Source organism: Mesoplodon densirostris, chromosome 15 (genome assembly GCF_025265405.1).
Source record: "Mesoplodon densirostris isolate mMesDen1 chromosome 15, mMesDen1 primary haplotype, whole genome shotgun sequence".
NCBI classification, from domain to species: Eukaryota; Metazoa; Chordata; class Mammalia; order Artiodactyla; family Ziphiidae; genus Mesoplodon; species Mesoplodon densirostris.
In genome coordinates, this window is record NC_082675.1 from 24,207,536 (window position 1) to 24,227,138 (window position 19,603).

General features: G+C 44.5%; 1 protein-coding gene across 7 annotated transcripts in view; it reads left to right on the forward strand.

The window, feature by feature from the left end:
- Positions 1 to 3,355: 3,355 nt before the first annotated feature.
- RNF185 (ring finger protein 185) overlaps positions 3,356 to 19,603 on the forward strand; it is a 28,727-nt gene continuing 12,479 nt past the window's right edge. The window contains exons 1-4 of one of the 7 annotated variants that reach the window (XM_060119488.1): positions 3,356 to 3,506; positions 7,066 to 7,223; positions 9,117 to 9,160; positions 18,769 to 18,991. In XM_060119488.1, coding sequence (XP_059975471.1) covers positions 18,816 to 18,991 — 176 coding nt within the window. In that variant the 5' untranslated portion in view covers positions 3,356 to 3,506; positions 7,066 to 7,223; positions 9,117 to 9,160; positions 18,769 to 18,815. Of the gene's footprint in view, positions 3,507 to 7,065; positions 7,224 to 9,116; positions 9,161 to 17,126; positions 17,348 to 18,768; positions 18,992 to 19,603 lie in introns of those variants that run through there. The other 6 variants (XM_060119487.1, XM_060119492.1, XM_060119489.1 and 3 more) reach the window with 6 other exon arrangements.

Genomic DNA, 19,603 nt, shown 5'->3' on the forward strand with positions numbered 1-19,603 from the left:
GGAAAGACTTACAGACAAAGAAAATAAACTTATGGTTACCAAAGGGGAAAGGGGAGGGTGAGGGATAAATTAGGAGTATGGGATTAATAGATACACACCACTATATATAAAATAGATAGGGAATTCCCTGGCGGTCCAGTGGTTAGGACTCCACACTCTCACTGCCGAGGGCCCGGGTTTGATTCCTGGTTGAGGAACTAAGATCCCACAAGCCTCGCAGTGTGGCCAAAAAAATAAATAAATTCTAAAGATTTTTAAAATAAAATAAAATAAACAAAAAAGATTTACTGTATAGCACATGGAACTATATTCAATACCTTGTAATAACCTATAATGGAAAAGAATCTAAAAATAAATAAATTTAAAAAAAAAGAAAAGAAAAGAATCTGAAACTGTACATTTGAAACTAACACAATATGGTAAGTCAACTATAGTTAAATAAATAAGGAAGCCGGGTTTTATCTGGATCAGATGCTGTCTATGACGGGGTACCTTGGTAAATCTTATCTAGAATGAGGGAAGACTAGACTGAGACTAAAGCTGTAATTGGTGAAGAAGCAGCAATCTCTATATGAGCTAGGTTAGGGAAATACTTGGTCATTTATGTGCTTTGGACAATGCTCTTGCTTTGTCTAGTTCATACATGATTATGGAGAGGTCTTTATATTGTCCTGATCCATCACAGTCACAGAGCAGCCTTGTCTGATGTTGATGTTCTGTGTTTTGTTTTTATGCTCAACAGGAGAACACTAAGGCCTTCCTGTAAGTGCCAGGCTAGCTCTTGGGTATCAGGGGCTGCTTTTCTGTTCCTCAGAGCCTGGACTCAAATCCAGGTTCATGTGACTAGAAACATCCCTGTGTCCACAGGAACTTGAAGAGAAGTCTGGCAGATGAGGAATTTCATCTATGAGTTTATTTCATCTACTACCTTCACCCCCTACTCAGACCCAACCCCTAAGACAGTCCCTGGGATAATTGCAGGCACTTAATAAATGCTTGCTGAATTCATGAAACAATGAAGATGGGTGTTAAGCACTCCAGAGAACGGGACTTCCCCGGTGGTGCAGTGGTTAAGAATCTGCCTGCCAGTGCAGGGGACATGGGTTTGATCCCTGGTTGGGGAAGATCTCACATGCTGCGGAGCAATCAAGCCCGTGCACCACAGCTACTGAGCCTGCACTCTAGAGCCCACGAGCCACAACTACTGAAGCCCGTGCACCTAGATCCCGTGCTCCGCAGCAAGAGAAGCCACTGCAATAAGAAGCCCGTGCACCGCAATGAAGGGTAGCCCCCGCTCACCCAACTAGGGAAAGCCTACGTGCAGCAACAAAGACATAGCCAAAAATAAATTAAAAAAAAAAAAAAGAACTCCAGAGAACAATGTCTGGGTGCAAATTGCAGCTCTGTCACCTATCAGTATGTCATCTGCAAACTGTTAATTAAAGGATAAAATTGCATAAACTTTTAAAAGTTTTCCTTTACCCATTTGTAAAGCAGAGGTAATCACCAAAACCATTTGCAGGGCTGCTGTGAGGATCAAATGAACCATTGTGTGGTGTGTGCTTAGGTAAGCTCGGTAAATGTTAGCTATTAATATTTTCAAGCCAAGTAGCCCATTAGTTTTGTGATTGTATGTTTGATATTTTTCCTGCTAGGCATGAAAGCAAAGATCTTGTCTTGTTTCCTACTGCATCACCAGTGCTCAGCACATAAATTAATGTTTGATAGGTAAATAAGTAAATTGGCTAGAACCAAGGCACTCCCCTCATTCTGGGGGTAAATTTTAATTTTTATATCATTGTCCACTGAAATAAAAATGCACAATGTGAGAGCTGTTTCAGTTTTATCTGGGGACTTACTGACGACTATAGCCCAGGGGGAGACAGCCTCTTAGATAGCTTTGAGGAACTGCTCCAAAGAGGTGGGCAAGGTTGGTTTATATGTGATTTTGGAGAAGGGGTATGTGCAATCAAGCACACACCTCAGTAGAAGGTTGCTGTGAGTCACGAGGAACACATATCTCAGTTAATGACATTAGCGTCTTTCTAGGTATGAAAATATGTAAGAAATTGGGCTCCTAAAATTTTCTCCTGAAAATATCTAACCATCTGAAGACCTGTTCTGCCAGTTTTCCCAGAGCACAGAGTGCCTCATTCCTGATCTTTGCCCCTGAACTCCTTTCATTGTGTGTTGAAGGTCAGAGACTACGGTGGCTAATGACTCAATCCTTGTAGAACCGGGTGTCAAGAGACCTTCTTTAGTTGGCATCTGAAACTTAAAGAAAAGTTGCAAAAATTATGTAAGGAACTCCCATATACCTTTCACCTAGATTCACCACTTGCTTACATTTTGCCTCATTTGCTTAAATCATGCTCTTACTTTTTATACACCTGAATTTTTTTCTGAATCATTTGAAATTAAGTTGGAGACATTGTGCCCTTTTACCCCTAAATACTTCAGTGAATATTTCCTAAGAACAAGGGTGTTCTCTTAACATAACCACAATACAATGATCAAATGTAGACATTTTAACATTGATACCCAACCCCTAAACCACGATCCATATTCAAATTTCGTCCCTTCCAGGAGGCACATAATCTTTACTTGACCTATAACTGGTGATGTTAACTCCGATCATTTTGATTCACTTGTTCTGCGAGGTTACACCTCTGTGAAATTCCTATTTTCCCTTTGCAATCAACAAGTAATTTATGGGAGACGCTTTACTGTGTAACCATCCTGTTCCTCTAGCTTTACCGTCCATTACTGATTTTCTAACTCCGTCATATCTGTTAGTTGTCATTCTACTAAAAGGAAGAATTTCCCCTTCTCCCCCATTTATTTAATCATTTCTTTATTTATATCAGTAAAGAGTCATTGGGTTATAATTTTATTCAGTTATATTCTGTTACTATCATTATGTATTTTGCTCAAATTGCCCAGATTTGGCCAGTGGGATCTCCTTCAAGTTAGCTCCTGTGTCCTATGACATATTCCCATCATTCTGATTCCCATCATCCTTACACTCTGTTCCAACAAAAATGTTCCAAGCACGTCTGGGGCTTCCCATGCCCGGACTTAGGCTTTTTAAAAAGCTGCCAGACCGCCTGGAGGGGTGGGACAGGGAGGGTGGGAGGGAGACGCAAAAGGGAGGGGATATGGGAACATATGTATATGTATAACTGATTAAATTTGTAAAATAAAATTTAAAAAAAAATCTAAAAAAAAAAAAGCTGCCAAACGGTCCCTGTGTTTTTCCGCTTCCTGCCAGCAGGAGGAACCTTAGAGCCCAGTATCTGGGGCCGAAGCCCTGGGGCGCGGACCAACCTTTTCCGGTTGTGGCCGGAAGTCTCCGGAGAGCGGCGGCTCTGAGTCAGCTGACCAGGGTCCGCGTAGGAGGAATCTGAAGTCCGGCCGGCCGGACTGACCCAGCCAAGGGGCTGGCTGGGCAGCCGACGGACAGACAGGCTGGGGCGGCCTCGGCGGCGTTAGCTGAGCAGAGGCAGGTACATGAGGGGTTGGGGCGGCAGGTGGGGGCCGTCCAGGTTGAGGGACGCGGGCGGGGACCGGGTTCCGCCTTTCAGCAGGCCCACGGGCTGCGACACCTGAGCCCAGGAGCACAGAGACAAGTCCAGCTCTGGCCCGGGCCATTCGCCCCAGAAGGGAGGTCAGGCTTGTATTGTGGTCTTTCGTCCAGTGATTACAGTTTGGGGAAACTGAGGCCCCAAGTAGGGAAAAGGCCCCCACAAGCTCTCCTTTCCAGGCAGGGACTCACTCTAACTCTGACTTCCAGTCGAGGCCGCCTCTCTCATGTGGAGGTGCTTTTAATGAGTTTGCCCCGAGTGGAGAGGCCGAGGCCCGGAAGCGCGCTGAATAGAGTTGGGCTTGGGAGTAAGAGACCCGACTTTGAGACTTCGTCGCTGACAGCCAGTTGTGCTTTATGGGCCAAATCCTTTCCCTGTGTCGGGCCTCAGTTTCCTCATTTGTAAAACAGGGCAATGTACCTCTAAATATGGTTCTCACAGCCTCTGCTTTGAAATACCCTACGGTGGTGCATACTTCACAGTGCAGGACTCAAATAAGACTCTGATTTAGAATCTGGGTCGGAACCAGGGAAACTACATTTTGAACATGCTCCTCGGGGGTCCTCTGCATACCGATGTTTGAAGCCCACTGATCCTAAGTGCTTTCTTGCTGTGAGTTCTAGATATGCATTCTTTGCCTTGAGGCAGCTGGAACTTGTTCAGGATCTTTGGGGGGCGAGGGGGTGGCTGGTGAGAATGTTTAGCCCAGAAAAGCGAGCAATGGAAGGGAAAACAAAACAAAAAAATCTCATCAAAACCAGAAAAGATTGTTATGGCGAAGAGGGCTTCCACTTCATCTTTGTGGTTTAAAGAGGCAGAAACTAGGATCAATAGGTGGATTCTACAGGAAGACAAAATTTTGATTTAATAGAAGAACTTAATGCTGGCCACAGGTGACCAGCAATGGAATGGATTGCCTCCAGAGGTAGTGAACTCCCTGTCAAAGGAGTTATTAGATGGAGGTCCCTTCCAACTTGAGAGTGTCTAATTCTGAGTAGTTACTTTGAGTCTTTCTGGTGCTGCCTTCTTTTTTTCTGACCTCTTTTCTTGACATCTCCATCCCCCCAGCCTACATCTCTAGAAGTGAGGCCAGTGGGTTTGAACTTATGTCATCTCTTCCTTGTCCTGTGTACCATCCTTCTTTTCAAGGACTTTGGAATGGCCTATCTGATAAGGGCTCCTTAAATGTTTGTTGAATGAATAACTAAGCAGGGTCCCCACCCTATCAGTTTGTAGCTTATTTTCTTAGAATAACTTGGAAATGAATCTGAAGACTTTGATGAGGAGAAGCCAGTGAACTCTTTGGACTCACAGAGCTGTAGAGCATGGGTTGGAAGGAGGCTGTTCAAGCCAGCCTCCCCCAGCTCCAGGACATAAATCCCTCTTTAATCCTCTCTCCAGCAGTGTGTTGTTATAGATGTTGTGTCTACTGAGAGAGTTTTTGCAATCTGTTGGCTAACTTCATCAACATTTAAAACCAGTCCTGTGATGTACTTGTCTTGCCAGTTCATCCTCACATGTAATCTGCACATAATGCTTCTAGCATATCTTTAGTTTTCTAATTAAACATCAGAGCTCCTTATTTTGTGATTTACAAAACTCCAAGCAGATCACTTTTTAGAAACCTGTTAGAATGCTTACGTTGCCCTATAGAACAGAGGTTCAATATTGACCCAACCCTGCTGGAACGCCCCTGCCAAAAAAAGGTTGGGTTTGAACCAAGACTTCCTGCCTGTGTTTATCTTCCTCCCTTTTTCGTTTGTGTTGCCTAGGATGTAAAAAAAGTTGTGAAATGCTTATTCAGATATTATCCAGGTGTTGAGTAAAATGATTGTAATTTAGTGGTGTCTTTAAAACTTCTCAATCTGAAATTTTCCTCTTAAAAAAGTACCTAAATCAGCATTTTAGGAAAATCGAACCAAGTTTCTATAAATAAGGTTTTATTGGAACACAGCCACACCCTTTAATTTACATACTGTTTTTGGCAGCAGAGTTGCCCCAAAGACCATATGGTCCGCAAAGTCTAAGTCTAATGTACAGTGCTTTTCAGAAAAAAAATTGCCAACCCCCTGACCTGCTCCATGTACTTTCTTTTTTACTTTCTATTTTGAAATAATTTTAGACTTCCAGAAAAATACACAAACTTCCTGTATACTCTTTACCCAACTTTCCCTAATGTTAACATTTACATAACCATAATAACATTGTCTAATAAATTTAGCATAAATACTACTAACTAAGCTATAGGCTTTATTTAAGTTTTGCCATTTGTCCCACTAATGTCCTTCTTCTGCTCCAGGATCCAATCCAGTTTACCACATTGCATTTAGTATCAAGTCTCCTTAGTCTCTTAAATCTGAGACAGTTCCTCAGCCTTTTTTGTCTTTCATGACTAAACTTTTGAAGAGAACTGGCCAATTATTTTGTACACTGTCTCTCAAATTTATTTTTTGAGGTAGAATTCACGTATCATAAAATTCACCATTTTAAAGTGTGAATGTTCACAAAGTTATGCAACCATCACCACTGTCTTAATTCCAGAACATTTTCATCTTCCGAAGAAGCCCTGTACATGTTAGCAGTTTCTCCCTAGTCTCCCCTCTTCCCATCCCCTGGCAACCACTAATCTGGAATCACATGTATGTGGCCTTTTACGTCTGGCTTCTTTGATTAGGCATAATGTTTTTGGGGTTCATCCATGTCATAGCATGTTTCAGTACTTCAGTCCTTTTTATGGCTGAATAATATTCCACTGTAGGGATATACTGTGTTTTGTTTATCCATTTGTCAGTTGATTGACATTTAAGTTGTTTCTGTCTTTTAGTTGTTACGACATGCTGCTCTGAACATTCATGTACAAATTTTTGTTTGAACATATTTTCAGTTCTCTTAAAAGTGTTTACCTAGGAGTGAACTTGCTGGGTCATATGGCAACTCTATTTTTAACTTTTTGCCTGCCGAACTGTTTTCCACAGCAGCTCACCATTTTACATTTTCTTTTTTAAAAAAAAAAAAAAAATTTATTTATTTATTTTTGGCTGTGTTGGGTCTTTGTTGCAGAGCACTGGTTCTAGGCATGCGGGCTTCAGTAGTTGTGGCACACAGGCTTAGTTGCTCCACAGCATGTGGGACCAGGGATTGAACCCACGTCCCCTGCATTGGCAGGCGGATTCTTACTGCGCCACCAGGGAAGTCCACCATTTTACATTTTCATTAGCAATAAATGAGGATTCCATTTTCTCCACACCCTCTTCAACATTTGTTATTGTCCTTTATTATTATTATTTTTTTCCACCCTAGTGGGTGTGAAGTGGCATCTCATTGTAGTTTTATTTGCATTTCCCTAAGGCTAGATGGTGTTGAACAGCTTTTCACGTGCACATTGGTCATTTCTTCTTTGGAGAAATGTCTGTTCAAATCCTTTGCCCTTTTGTAATTGAGTTACTTGTCATCATGTATAATTTTACATGTAAATATTCAGAGTTTGCAGATCCCCTGAAGCCCCTTGAAGTAATTCATTGAGAGCTGAACTGCAAAATCGGAGGCAGTGCCAGTAACTCCGTGACCTGATGGCAGTTGGATTTGGACATGTTGAAGTGCAGAGTGAGTTGTACATCTGAAACTGCTGACCACTCAGAGGTTGGTTCAACCCCAACCACTGCTGACCATGCAGAGCTGGGGGGGGCCATGTCAAGTGAAAAGGGTACTACAGCATCATCCCAGATGTGATAAGACCACTAGGAGATCCTGTAATTTGGGAGCTACTCTTGTGTTTGTCTGGTCACAGGCAGGGAGTCGAGGAGTCAGTGGTAGTTGGAAACGCTCGGGACTGGTGATGGCCTTGGGCAGCTGCCTGAGGTGGCAAAGCTACCAGTGCACCCACGCTTCTCTTGACCCCAGAGCATTTGCCTCTAACTAGACTGTCTTGAAAACACACACACTCAGACACACACACCCCAGTAATTCTAATTGTGAAAGTAATATGTGCTCATATTAGACATTTTGGAAAATACAGGAACTGCCCTAGAATTTTCTGCAGCAGCTGAATCATTTTACATTCCCACCAAAAGTGCACAAGGGTTCTGATTTTTCCACCTCCTCACCAACACTTGTTTTCTGGTTTGTTTGGTTTTTTTTTTTAAATAGTAGCCATCCTAATGGGTATGAGATGGTATCTCATAGTTTTGATTTGCATTTCCCTAATAATTAGTGATGTTGAGCATCTTTTCATGTTGTTATTGGCCATTTGTATATGTTCTTTGGGGAAATGTCTATTCAAGTCCTTTGCCTATTTTTGAATTGGATTGTTCATTTTTTTATTGTTGAGTTTTAGGAGTTCTCTATGTATTCAGGATATTGATCCCTCTGATATATGATTGGCAGATATTTTCTCCCATTCTGTGAGTTGCCTTCTTACTCTGTTCATAATGTCTTTTTTTTTTTGGCTGCGAGGCTTGCAGGATCTCAGTTCCCCAATCAGGGATTGAACCCGGGCCACAGCAGTGAAAGTGCCAAATCCTAACCACTAGACCACCAGGGAACTCCGCTGGTCTATCTTTTTTTTTTTTTTTTTTTTTTCTTTTTGCGGTATGCGGGCCTCTCACTGTTGTGGCCTCTCCCGTTGCGGAGCACAGGCTCCGGATGCGCAGGACCAGAGGCCATGGCTCACGGGCCCAGCCGCTCCGCGGCATATGGGATCCTCCCAGACCGGGGCACGAACCCGTATCCCCTGCATCGGCAGGCGGACTCTCAACCACTGCGCCACCAGGGAGGCCCCGCTGGTCTACCTTATAAATGCTCTCCTGATGGTCCTCCTTGGGACCTCCTATTGAAAGGAGAAGTGAGATCATTGTTTTTGTCAAGTATATGCTGATGTTATTAAAACTCTTAGAAAGTTTTCTCCTTAGTTGGTTAAACCTTGTCGACCTTATTCATTTTCTTGATATTCTACCTTTAGAGTATTTCAGAGGCCTTCAGCTCAGCCGCAAATAAATTTGAATTAATAAGATTTTATAGAATCTGAATTTAATAAGAATTTACTGACTGCGTGAAAACAAAAGCAAAACTCTCACTTTGAAAATTTCTCTGATGACGAAGCACAGACACAATTACCCCATTTGCAGGTGAGGACCTTGGCATAGTTGAGTGGCAGAGCTGAGCATCAGACTAGGTCCTCTGGCTCCAGGTTTGTCCTCTCACTGTATTATACTCGAAATTTACAGCCCTTAACTAGGATCTGTCCAGTCTGAAGAGCTTCCTTTAATACAATATTTTATCCAGTTATATTGGTTTGAATTGAAATTGGCAAATTCTCATCGTTTATTGACATACGTTTATTGAACATGTACTCTGTGTCAGGCACTATGCATGTGACTCCAGGAGGTGTCTAACTAGAGTGAGCAAGACAGTTCAGTGAATAATTAATCCTCTGTGTGAGTAGCATAATCTCTAATACAGGTCAGTACTAATTTGGGGAAAACTGAACTTCTTCTGGTTGCATATCCCTGATCTTTTTTTTTTCATTTGTTTAAGAGTTTTGGACAAACAATACTTAAGAAAAAATTACTCTGAAACAGGTATGTAACATTTCCAGTTCTGAAAAACATCACTAAAGAATGTCTTGTTCTTTTAGGACACTGATTTTCTACAACTTTAGTTGGCTACATTGACTCATCTTGAGTTGTGTACTTCTAAGCACTCCTGGGCATCAGAGCCATCAGCCCATGCACATTTATGAGGTGTTCTTTTTTTTTTTTGCGGCATGCGGGCCCCCCGCCACGGAGCACAGGCTCCGGACGCGCAGGCCCAGCGGCCATGGCCCACGAGCCCAGCTGCTTCGCGGCACGCGAGATCCTCCCGGACCGGGGCACAAACCCGTGTCCCCTGCACCGGCAGGCGGACTCCCAACCACTGAGCCACCAGGGAAGCCTTATGAGGTGTTCTTGAGGTGTCTAGCCCTGTGCTGAGCAAGGCACCTGGAAGCTGGGTCTGGGCTTGAGGAGATAGACACACAAACAGATCACTGAGGTACTTAAGCACATTGGCTTAGGAGTTGAAAACTTTGCCTCTGACTGGCTCTGTGACCATGGGCAAGTGACCTAACTACTCTGTGCCTTAATCTAACATCCCAGGGGAAGCTGAAGATGGTAAGCAGTGTTTACCTCAAAGGCAGGTTGTAACGATTAAATGAGATGATTCATGTAAAGGGCTGAGCAGAGTGTTAGCTGATGTTATTTATAGTGATAATAGATACAACAAGTGCCTCCTGATTTTGACACTTTTGGGGAAAATCTGATTTTGCCCAGATCAAACTGTCCTATTCTGGATTTCCTCATACACAGTTCTGATGTCTCACCTACAGTGCCTTCAAGAAGCGATGCTCATTCAGAAAGGGAAGTTGTGACTCATTCATTCAGCAAGTTAACCAAATACCTGCTGATTGCATAGCTCCGTGGGGAGTATAAAGAAGCAGTTAACACCTTCATTGTACTCTCTTTGAGACCTCACAGTGGAGGAGCGATTAACATTTCTTTTTTTTTTTCTTTTTTTTCTTTTTTTTTTTTGCAGTACACGGGCCTCTCACCATTGTGGCCTCTCCCGTTGCGGAGCACAGGCTCCGGACACACAGGCTCACCGGCCATGGCTCACGGGCGCAGCCGCTCCGCGGCATGTGGGATCCTCCCAGACCGGGGCACGAACCCGTGTCCCCTGCATCGGCAGGCGGACTCTCAACCACTGCGCCACCAGGGAAGCCCTCACATTTCTTGAACACTTAACTATGTGCCAGGCACTGTGCTAGTCCCTTACTGTTTTACCTCTTTAATCTCTACAACTATCTTGTGAGGAAGGTAATTGCCCCATTTAACAGATGAGTAAAAAAAGGGCTTGGAGAGAAAATAATGACTGAAGTCACAGAGTAAGTAGTGGAGCTGAGATGTGAACCCAGAGCCATCATATTCCTCTGTGCCATGATAATTTTTTTTAAGTTAATTAATTAATTTATTTTTGGCTGCGTTGGATCTTCATTGCTGCGCGCGGGCTCTCTCTAGTTGCGGCGAGCAGGGCCTGCTCTTCATTGCAGTGCACGTGCTTCTCGTTGCAGTGACTTCTGTTGTTGCGGAGCATGGGCTCTAGGCATGTAGGCTTCAGTAGTTGTGGCTTGCGGGCTCTAGAGTGCAGGCTCAGTAGTTGTGGTACACAGGCTTAGTTGCTCCACGGCACGTGGGATCTTCCCGGGCCAAGGATCAAACCTGTGTCCCCTGCATCGGCAGGCGGATTCTTAACCACTGTGCCACCAGGGAAGTCCCTGTGCCATGATAATTTTTAAAAAATATTCATTTGTTTGCTTATTTTGGTTGCGCCAGGTCTTAGTTGCAGCAGGCAGGCTCCTTAGTTGCGGCTCCAAGATTCCTTAGTTGTGGCTCCCTGGCTCCTTATTTGCGGCACACGGGCTCCTTAGTTGTGGCATGCAAACTCTTGGTTGCGGCACGCATGTGGGATCTAGTTCCCTAATCAGGGATCGAACCACAGGGCCCCTGCATTGGAAGTGCGGAGTCTTATCCACTGTGTCACCAGGGAAGTCCCTGTGCCATGATAATTTTTAGGGACAAAAGTCCATAAAAGGTTAAGGAACATTTTAAGACAGTGATACAAGGAATGACAGAAGGCAGCTTCTTGGATGACCCTCGAAAGTTTGTGCTGGGGTAATCCGAATCCTACTTCACCCTTACTTATGAAACCTGGTAAACTTTAAGAAAAATCATTGAAGCTTAAAACAAAACAAACAAAAACACTTTTGATTTAGAAATAATGGAAAATGGGACTTCCCTGGTGGTCCAGTTGTTGAGATTCCACACTCACACACACATGCGCGCGCGCGCACACACACACACACACACACACACACACGAAAAAAGAAATAATGGAAGACAATGCGAAGAAGTAGGAACAGCTGAGCCTAGAATTCCCACTCAGATACGTGTTACATTTGGAAATTATCATCTCTAGGGCCTAGCATAGTGCGTGGAACATAATGGATTTTAATAACTAATTAGCGAGTGAATTCGTGAATTTAAAATATCTTCCCAAACTGCCAAAATTACCCTATGTTTCTCATGCTACTTATGCATTCTCTTTTGAAAACATACATATCATTGGCAAAGATGGGGGTAACAAGCACGCTTATGTATTTTTCATGGGACTAAAAATTGGCACATCCTTTTTGGAGGGTGCTTGATACAGAATTACAAATACAGATACCCTTTGACCCAGTAGTTCTACTTCTGGAATGTGTCCTAAAGATATAGTCTAGTACCATTGGTCTCCAGGGCAGGGAGCAGGATGACTAGGTTCCAGGGATGGGAAAGAGAGACTTTTCAGTCTATATCCTTTTGTACCTTTTGAATTGAGCTATGTGAATGTGTTACTTATTAAAAATATAACTCAATAAAATTTAAAAATGTGAAAATTTCTGAGAGAATTATTATACTAAGGCTCATCACACCTTAGTGTAGATTTCTTTAATCAGATTGCTTTCCTTTTTGTCCCCTACTGAGATCTGACGATCTGGGACCTTTAACATCTTCCCATATTTTTCCTGAGTCTTAATAACATAGTACTTACTATGGAAAAAGTGGAAAGTACAGTTAAGTGTGAAAAAAGCTTTAAAAATGTGCCCGTGATTCCGTTATCCAAAGACCACTACAGTTAATATTTGGGCCCCTTCCAATTTTTTTCTGTATCTTTTAACCTGTTAATATACAGTATGTTCAATTTGGTATACAATTTTCTATCCTATTTTCATCTAACATTATTTTATATAATTAAAATTCCCATATAGGCAAAATCCTTATGGAAGCATAATTTTTAGTGGTCTTGTAATCTGTCATGTGAATTTACCAGTTCACTTAGCAGGGGATGGGAACTGGATGGGGAGAGAAAGAGATACACTGGAATCATGGAACCATTTGGAAGGTTAGGCGGGTCTGGGTTAGGTGGCTCAGCAGACAATGTGAGCCCGACAGGCAGGGGCTGAAGGCATGAGGATTTCCAGGCCTTTCTTCCTGCCTCAACTGCAGCCCTTGCTGCCCTACCACCCCAACATGTTCTCTGGGCTCCAGCCACACTGAACTTGGCAAATTGAGTAATCCACTTGTCCTGTGTGCTGTGTCTCCGTCCTCCCCAGCAAGCCCTGCCCTCAGGCACTCTGTACACACCACTGTCAGCACGCAGCACACTGGGCTGCCTTGTTGGTTTACTTACCTCTATATCCCCCTTTAGACTGAAACCCTTTATATTTGTGTCTTGAATGCCTGGCAAATAGGATCATTAATAAATCTTTGAAGGTAGGTGTGGGGTTAGTTGTACAGATAGGGAGGTTAGAGGATACCAGAGAAAAAGACCAGTGCAGCCCTAAGGAAAAGAGGCCCTTTGCTCAGCCTCTTCTGTCCTTCTGGACCTGAAAGGCTGTTCAGGTCCTTGGTCCTATACTTGAGAGCCAGGCCTCTGTGAGCTATAGCCTAGGGACCGAAACTCCATTTAGACTCCAAAATTTTAGAGCCTGTTCTGTGTGTTCCAAGTTCCAATCAACTTACTCAGATTTCCTCCCACTCTAACCTTCTGTGAGTGTGATGTAGACGTTCTCAGAATGCAAGTCCCATCTCTGCCTACGTGTGATCCTGCAGCAGCCTAATGAGCAGTGAAGACAGGCTGGGGCTCGCCACCGTTCCAGCAGAAAGCTTCTGTATGAACACGCATGTGCCCACAGGAACAAGACTTCTGCTGGGTCACCTCTCACATCATGCCAGTTATTTATCATCCAAATCTGTAATCTTCATAATTAGAATCACCATTTCCAGGTGCCTCTATACACCCTGGTCCAGGAATTCTTAGAGCTGAAGGGGCAGAGAAGGCAGATTATGAATACCTGCGGTTCTCTAGAATCAGAACTGAACACAAGGATACTACAAAGAGATTTCCTCGTGAGGTCACGTTCCCTGGTGATTCCTTGAGGGATATGCAACTCTCATTTTCTCTCCCTTGCTCAGTTCCTGTGAGGTGGGCCAGGCTAGCTCTGGGAAGGTAATAGGAGTGAGGATGCTGGATCAAGCAACTTCAGCTGCCAGGCTCTGCGTTCCTAAGGGATCATTAACTATCACAAATCTGCCTTCGTTCCAGCACCAAATGTGCTGCCTTGGACATCTCAACTTCAAGGATGTTTTTCAAAACAAGCTGTGAACTTGTTTCTTAAATAATCAGCTTTGTCCCAGATGGACCAGGTGCTGGGTGGTCTGAGATCTCAGCAGACTTGTCCCCCACCCCCAAGTTTATCTGACCTCTTCATAGTCCCTGTGGGCTGTAGTTGGGAGTTGGGTATTCTGAAGGACAAGCCCTATGGTTACTGTCCCTCCCAAACTCTGTGCTGTGCTGTATTGCTTTGTGCTTTTGGTAGAATCTCCCCTTAAGAGCTGATTTTCCAAAACTCTTCATCAGAGGATCTTCTGGAGTGGAAGGTGGGACACTTATTTAAAAATATAGATTCTTGGGCTGTAGCCAGTTCCAGGTCCTATTTAAATCACTGAGGGGGTCTAGGAACCAGATCTCTGGGAGGGTGCCTTGTTTAGGAAAAACAGGCAAGTTTGATGGAGCTCCTTGTTAAGAATTCTTACAATTAGCTCCTATTCTGGACTCCAGGGGTTCAATGTGGTCTTGCTCTTTTTTACCCCCTTCACCCCAGTTGGTAGCACCAGGCCTCGATTGTAGTTGGTACTAGAGATCCTTTGGTTTCACGCATAAATGGATGAGTGGTGAGTTTGCTTTGCACTCACTTCAAAGAACACAGAAGTTAAGAGCATTGCACCGTGAATTTGAGGGAAAACAAAGACCAGGTATTTAATTTTGTAAAGCTGCATGTTAAAGGGGTAACAGGTAAGGGTGAAAAGAGTGCTGATGTGTTGGAAAGTCTGAATTGGGCACAGAATTACATGTATGATGGCCTGGCCTTGGGTAAGTCCTCTAACATCCCTGGCCTGATGTCCTCTGTAAAATGGAGTGAGGGTCAGAAGTGGTAGTAGGTGTGAATGTGCTTTGAAAACTAGAAAGTGAATTCAGCTCAGGAGTGAAGGATGGTCAGGGTAGGGACAGGGGCACAGAACCCGCCACAAGAAGGCTACTGTGTGGTCAGGTCCAAATCCATAGGCCCTACAGGGAGCAGGAGAGCTTTTAACAGAATGGCAGCTCAGATAGGCTGAGCCCAGCTTCCTTTCTACTCTGTCCAGTTTCTGAGCCGACTAGGGCCCTCTGTTCTCTAGGGCAGTGTCCCAGTCCTACTGGGCCCATGAGGCTGTGTCCACATTTTGTTGTTCTGCAGGTGCTCAGTGGACAGTCCCCAGGGAAGGCTGCTCATTTCTGCCTTGCTGCCCTGGCGTGGTGAGGTTCCCGTGTGTGAGGGAAGGTAGGAGGTGAGGAGAGGAGGCTCCAGTGACAGGGCCCAGGATATGTAAAAGAGAGGTTATGCGAGCAGCCGGCCTGGGAGTTGACCAAAACCAGTCACACATGCCTGCACCCACTCACTCAGAAGATATTTGCGTGCCTACCAGGATGAAGCTCTAGAGCTCGGGTAGGGACCACGTGGTCAGTCGGCTAAGAATTAGAATGAGAGTGATATGGTCTGCCTAGAGTTGGGACATGCAGGCCTGTCCCAGTGCCTGGCCTGATGCATGACTGCTATTCCCTGCAAACTCTGAGTTGACCTATTACTGTCCCCTGGCCATTCCTACCCTGACACCTACCATGACCCTGATTGTCCCCTTAGGCCTGTGTGTAGGAAAATGCACTGTGCAGAGCCTTGTTGGGCCAGTGAGTAGAGAGGGCAGTGAACCAGGTTAAGTGCATGTATGTGCATCTCCCCTGCAGCAGTGGCCCCCTCCTACCTTGGTGGGTCCTCCAGGTCACTGTGTTTTCTTATATGGCCACCTTAGCAGCCCTGTAGGAGGTATGACATTCTCATTTTTCAGATGAGAAAAGATACTCGGGCCATTAAGGGATTTCCCAGAGCTACATGGCTAGTCAGTGGTGGAGCCAGGACTTCAATACAGAGCCTTTCAAGGACTGGGGAGAACTAGGAACATCAGGGAAAAGAAGTTTTTAAATGTACTGTTATTCTTTTGTCTGATTATAGAATTCATACAGGTAAAAATGTCAGTTTTATAAACACGGAGGACCTCTGAGCCCCCACCAGTACAGAGATAATCACTATTAATAGTTTGGTATGTTCTTCCACATTTTTTTTTTTTTTTTGTGGTACGCGGGCCTCTCACTGTTGTGACCTCTCCCGTTGCGGAGCACAGGCTCCAGACGCGCAGGCTCAGCGGCCATGGCTCACAGGCCCAGCCGCTTCGCGGAATGTGGGATCCTCCCGGACCGGGGCACGAACCCGTGTCCCCTGCATCGGCAGGCAGACTCTCAACTACTGCGCCACCAGGGAAGCCCTTCTTCCACATTTTTAAAGACATTTTCTAATATTTATATTCATTATTGTTGTAACAAATATAATATTGTACATACATTTTACAGTTTACTTTTTCAAAAATGTTATTGTAAAAGTAATATCTGCTTGTCATAAAACACTGAAACAGGATAGGAATATAAAATTCAAAGTTCCCCAGCCCTCCTAATCCCAGAAATAACTGTTGATAGTTTAGTGTGTGCCTTGTAGACATTTTCTTTGCAAAATATGTACTCATTTGTGTACTTTATTCTCACCTAAATAAATTCATACACATACTCTTCTGCAACCTGACCTTTTTAAAAAGTATCTTTTATAATGGAAGATTTTCAAGCACACAAAAATAAACTGATGGAATGCACCTCCATTCATCATCCAGCTCCAACAACCATCAACTTCCTTGTTCTTGTTTCTTTTCTCTCTACTTTCACTTTTCCCCCTGGGGTATTTTAAAGCAGATCCCAAACATCTTATTCCTTCATAAATACTTAAGCATACGTATATAGCAGATGAAAAAATTTTAAATATGCCACTATCATACCCAATAAATCTAACAGTAATTCTTTAATATAAACTAATACCCAGGCTAAATCAATTTTTGTCATTCATCTCACAAATGTCTTTTCCAGTTGGATTGTGTGAATCTGGTTCCAGTGAGATCCACATACTGCCAGTGGCTGGTATGTCTCAAGTCTCAATTTGTAACTCCACACCCCACCCATGCTGTTTATTTTTTGGAGAATTTTGATTATTTGTCCCGTAGAAAGTCCCACATTCTGGATTTGCTGCATGCACCTTCCTGGAGTTGTTTAACACATGGATCTATGCCCATATTTTCTGTAACTGGGTAATTTGTTTTAGAGACTTGATTAGAGCTACGTTTTAGGGTGAGGATGCTTTGTTGTTGGTGCTGTATGCTTCCAAATCATATCAGGGGACTGTCATTAAGATCCATCAGTGAACCTGGCTTATGGTTGTCTTTCCACATCTATACACATAGTCCTTAATTTTTTTAAAAAATTAATTTTTTTTTAAAGAAACATGTCGGGTGCTTGAACTGGAATGACAAAAGCCATAATGTGGCCCTCACAAGCAGGCTCCACCCTATGAAGAAGAGACCAGACGTATATGGAGAGGATGAAGCACTGGATCATGGGGAAGATCTTGGAACTGAGGCCAACAAGGCACAGTGCTGCTGGCAGCCAGCTGCTCTTCTGGGACACTATGTAAAATGATGTAACTGAGTGAAAAAGTGGTGGTGAGCTGGCCTCCTCTTCCTGCTCATGTCACTGAGCTGCTGTTGTGGTGAGGGATGCTCATGAATCTAGAGTTCCGAGTCTGTTGTGTAGAGAGGCTTCTGGGTCTAATAGGACTGTGGCTTTTTGGTCCTTATCTCCTGGTACTTTGGAAGCTGAAATCAGGGTGGTCTTCTGGTGCTCCATTGGTGAGTCCTAGACTTGTGGCGTGGCTCAAGAGAGAGAGCGGATGAGATGACCTGGTGCAGCCGCAGAGCTGGAAGGGGGCACCTGGAGACCATGGAGTCCAGTGCCTCAGTTTACAGATGAGGAAACTGTGGCCAGAGAGGAGAGGGGAGGTTTCCAAGACCAGCTAGCAAGCTGGAGGCTCAACTGCGACCAGCATCCAAGACTCCGATTCTCTGACTGGTAGCCACGTAGCATTTCCCATTTGGAATCTCTGAGGTGGTGAGGGTGGCCAGATCAGGCACTTGATAGATTCTTACTCTGCACCCAGAATTTCTGAGTATCCTTTGGTGGTGTTCTCGTGCTCGTTCTTGTTCAACTCCTGGTGGGTTCTTTGACCTGGAGGTGATAATGAACAGTGGTCTGTTTCAGTATTTGGTGACCAGCTTGGTCTGTGGTGGTACAATGGTGGTTTAAATACAAACTGTGTCACGAGTCCCAGCCTCAGCTCCACATTCATTAGTAAGCTGAGAGGTCTCGGGCTGCAGTTTCCTAAGGGATAAAAGCTCTTCCTTCATTATGTTTGTATTTATCTTTCACTTATGGTAGGTACTACTGGTTTTCTGTTTTCAGCAGTGATATAAGCCTCCTCTTAAATGTTGATAGATTTAGACAAAATCAGGTTGTAGTATTCTAACCTGGCAGAAGGGGAAATGCAAAAGATTGCAGTGTGGAAGACGTTGGACCAGATGACCTTTCTGGTCCTTCATAGCTTCCTGGGAAGCTTTCATGGTTACAGGGTTTTCCTTGTATTCTGGCGTGCACTGGTCACGACTTTCTGGCCTGAGCAGACTCGGTCGCCAACATAGAGGCCGTCCAAAGTTAGAAGACAGCCTGTGAACTTTCATTCTGATTGAGCATGTATTTATTTATCACCTGGGCGGTTATCCTGGGAGAATGGAAGGACAGGGAGACAGGGTCCTAGTTCCTGTGGAGAGCTGTTCCATGGAGGCTGCTCTCTATTAGTGCGGTTCGTTATTTGTGTGGTCCATTCTGGGCCGTGTTCATGGGAAGTTTCTGAGTCATTTCCCTCTGGGCAGTGCCCCACAACTGTCATCCTCTGCAGCCTCTGGGAAGTCTACTCAGGGGTTCAGTCATAGTTTGAACTTCCAGACCTGAGAGAATATGGGGGTATTGGCATGGAGACTGCGGGGAGTGGCCTGCAGAAATGGGCAGTCATGGGCTCTCTGCCTTTCAGGATTTCCCTGGGGAGAATCTTCACTCAGAGCTTGCTGACAGCCAAGGATGGCAAGCAAAGGGCCCTCGGCCTCTGCATCTCCTGAGAACTCTAGTGCAGGGGGACCCAGCGGCAGCAGCAATGGTGCTGGTGAGAGCGGAGGTCAGGACAGTACCTTCGAGTGCAACATCTGCCTGGACACAGCCAAGGATGCCGTCATCAGCCTGTGTGGCCACCTCTTCTGGTCAGTACCCCTTCCGCTGCCCCAGAGGACACATGCCATGTTTAGAAAGCTTGTGGCCCTGGACAGCTTTGGAGCAGGTTTTCCACCTATTTTGGGTCCTGGTACACTCAGGCACAAAGGCAGGAGACCTGGGTTCTCATCCCAGCTCTGCTGCTGATAAGCTGAGTGAACTTGGGCAGATCCTGTCCCCACCTTGGGCTCCCTATCCCCATCTCTAAAGTGACAATACTCACCATTTAGTGAGCACTACTCCATGCCACTTGCTGCGCTGAGCCAAGAGGCAGTTACAGCACGATGGTTCTGAGCAAGGACTGTGGCTCCAGACTGCCTTGCTCTGAATCCTGACTCTGCCACTTCCCTCCTGGATAACCTTGGGCCAGGTGCTTCCACACACAGTGCTTCATTTTTTAGGGTTGTTTGGGAGCATTAAATGACTCAGGATATGTAAAAGACTTAGAAGAGCACTAGCACACAGTAAATGTTACATGAGCTATGATCCTAATATTTGTTACCATATTTTATATATATCAAAATGAAGTGGCAGAGTCAGTGTCCATTCCAGCCTTTATGGTTACAGAAGCCCCTTCTGGCTTTGAAAACCTGGGTGAATGT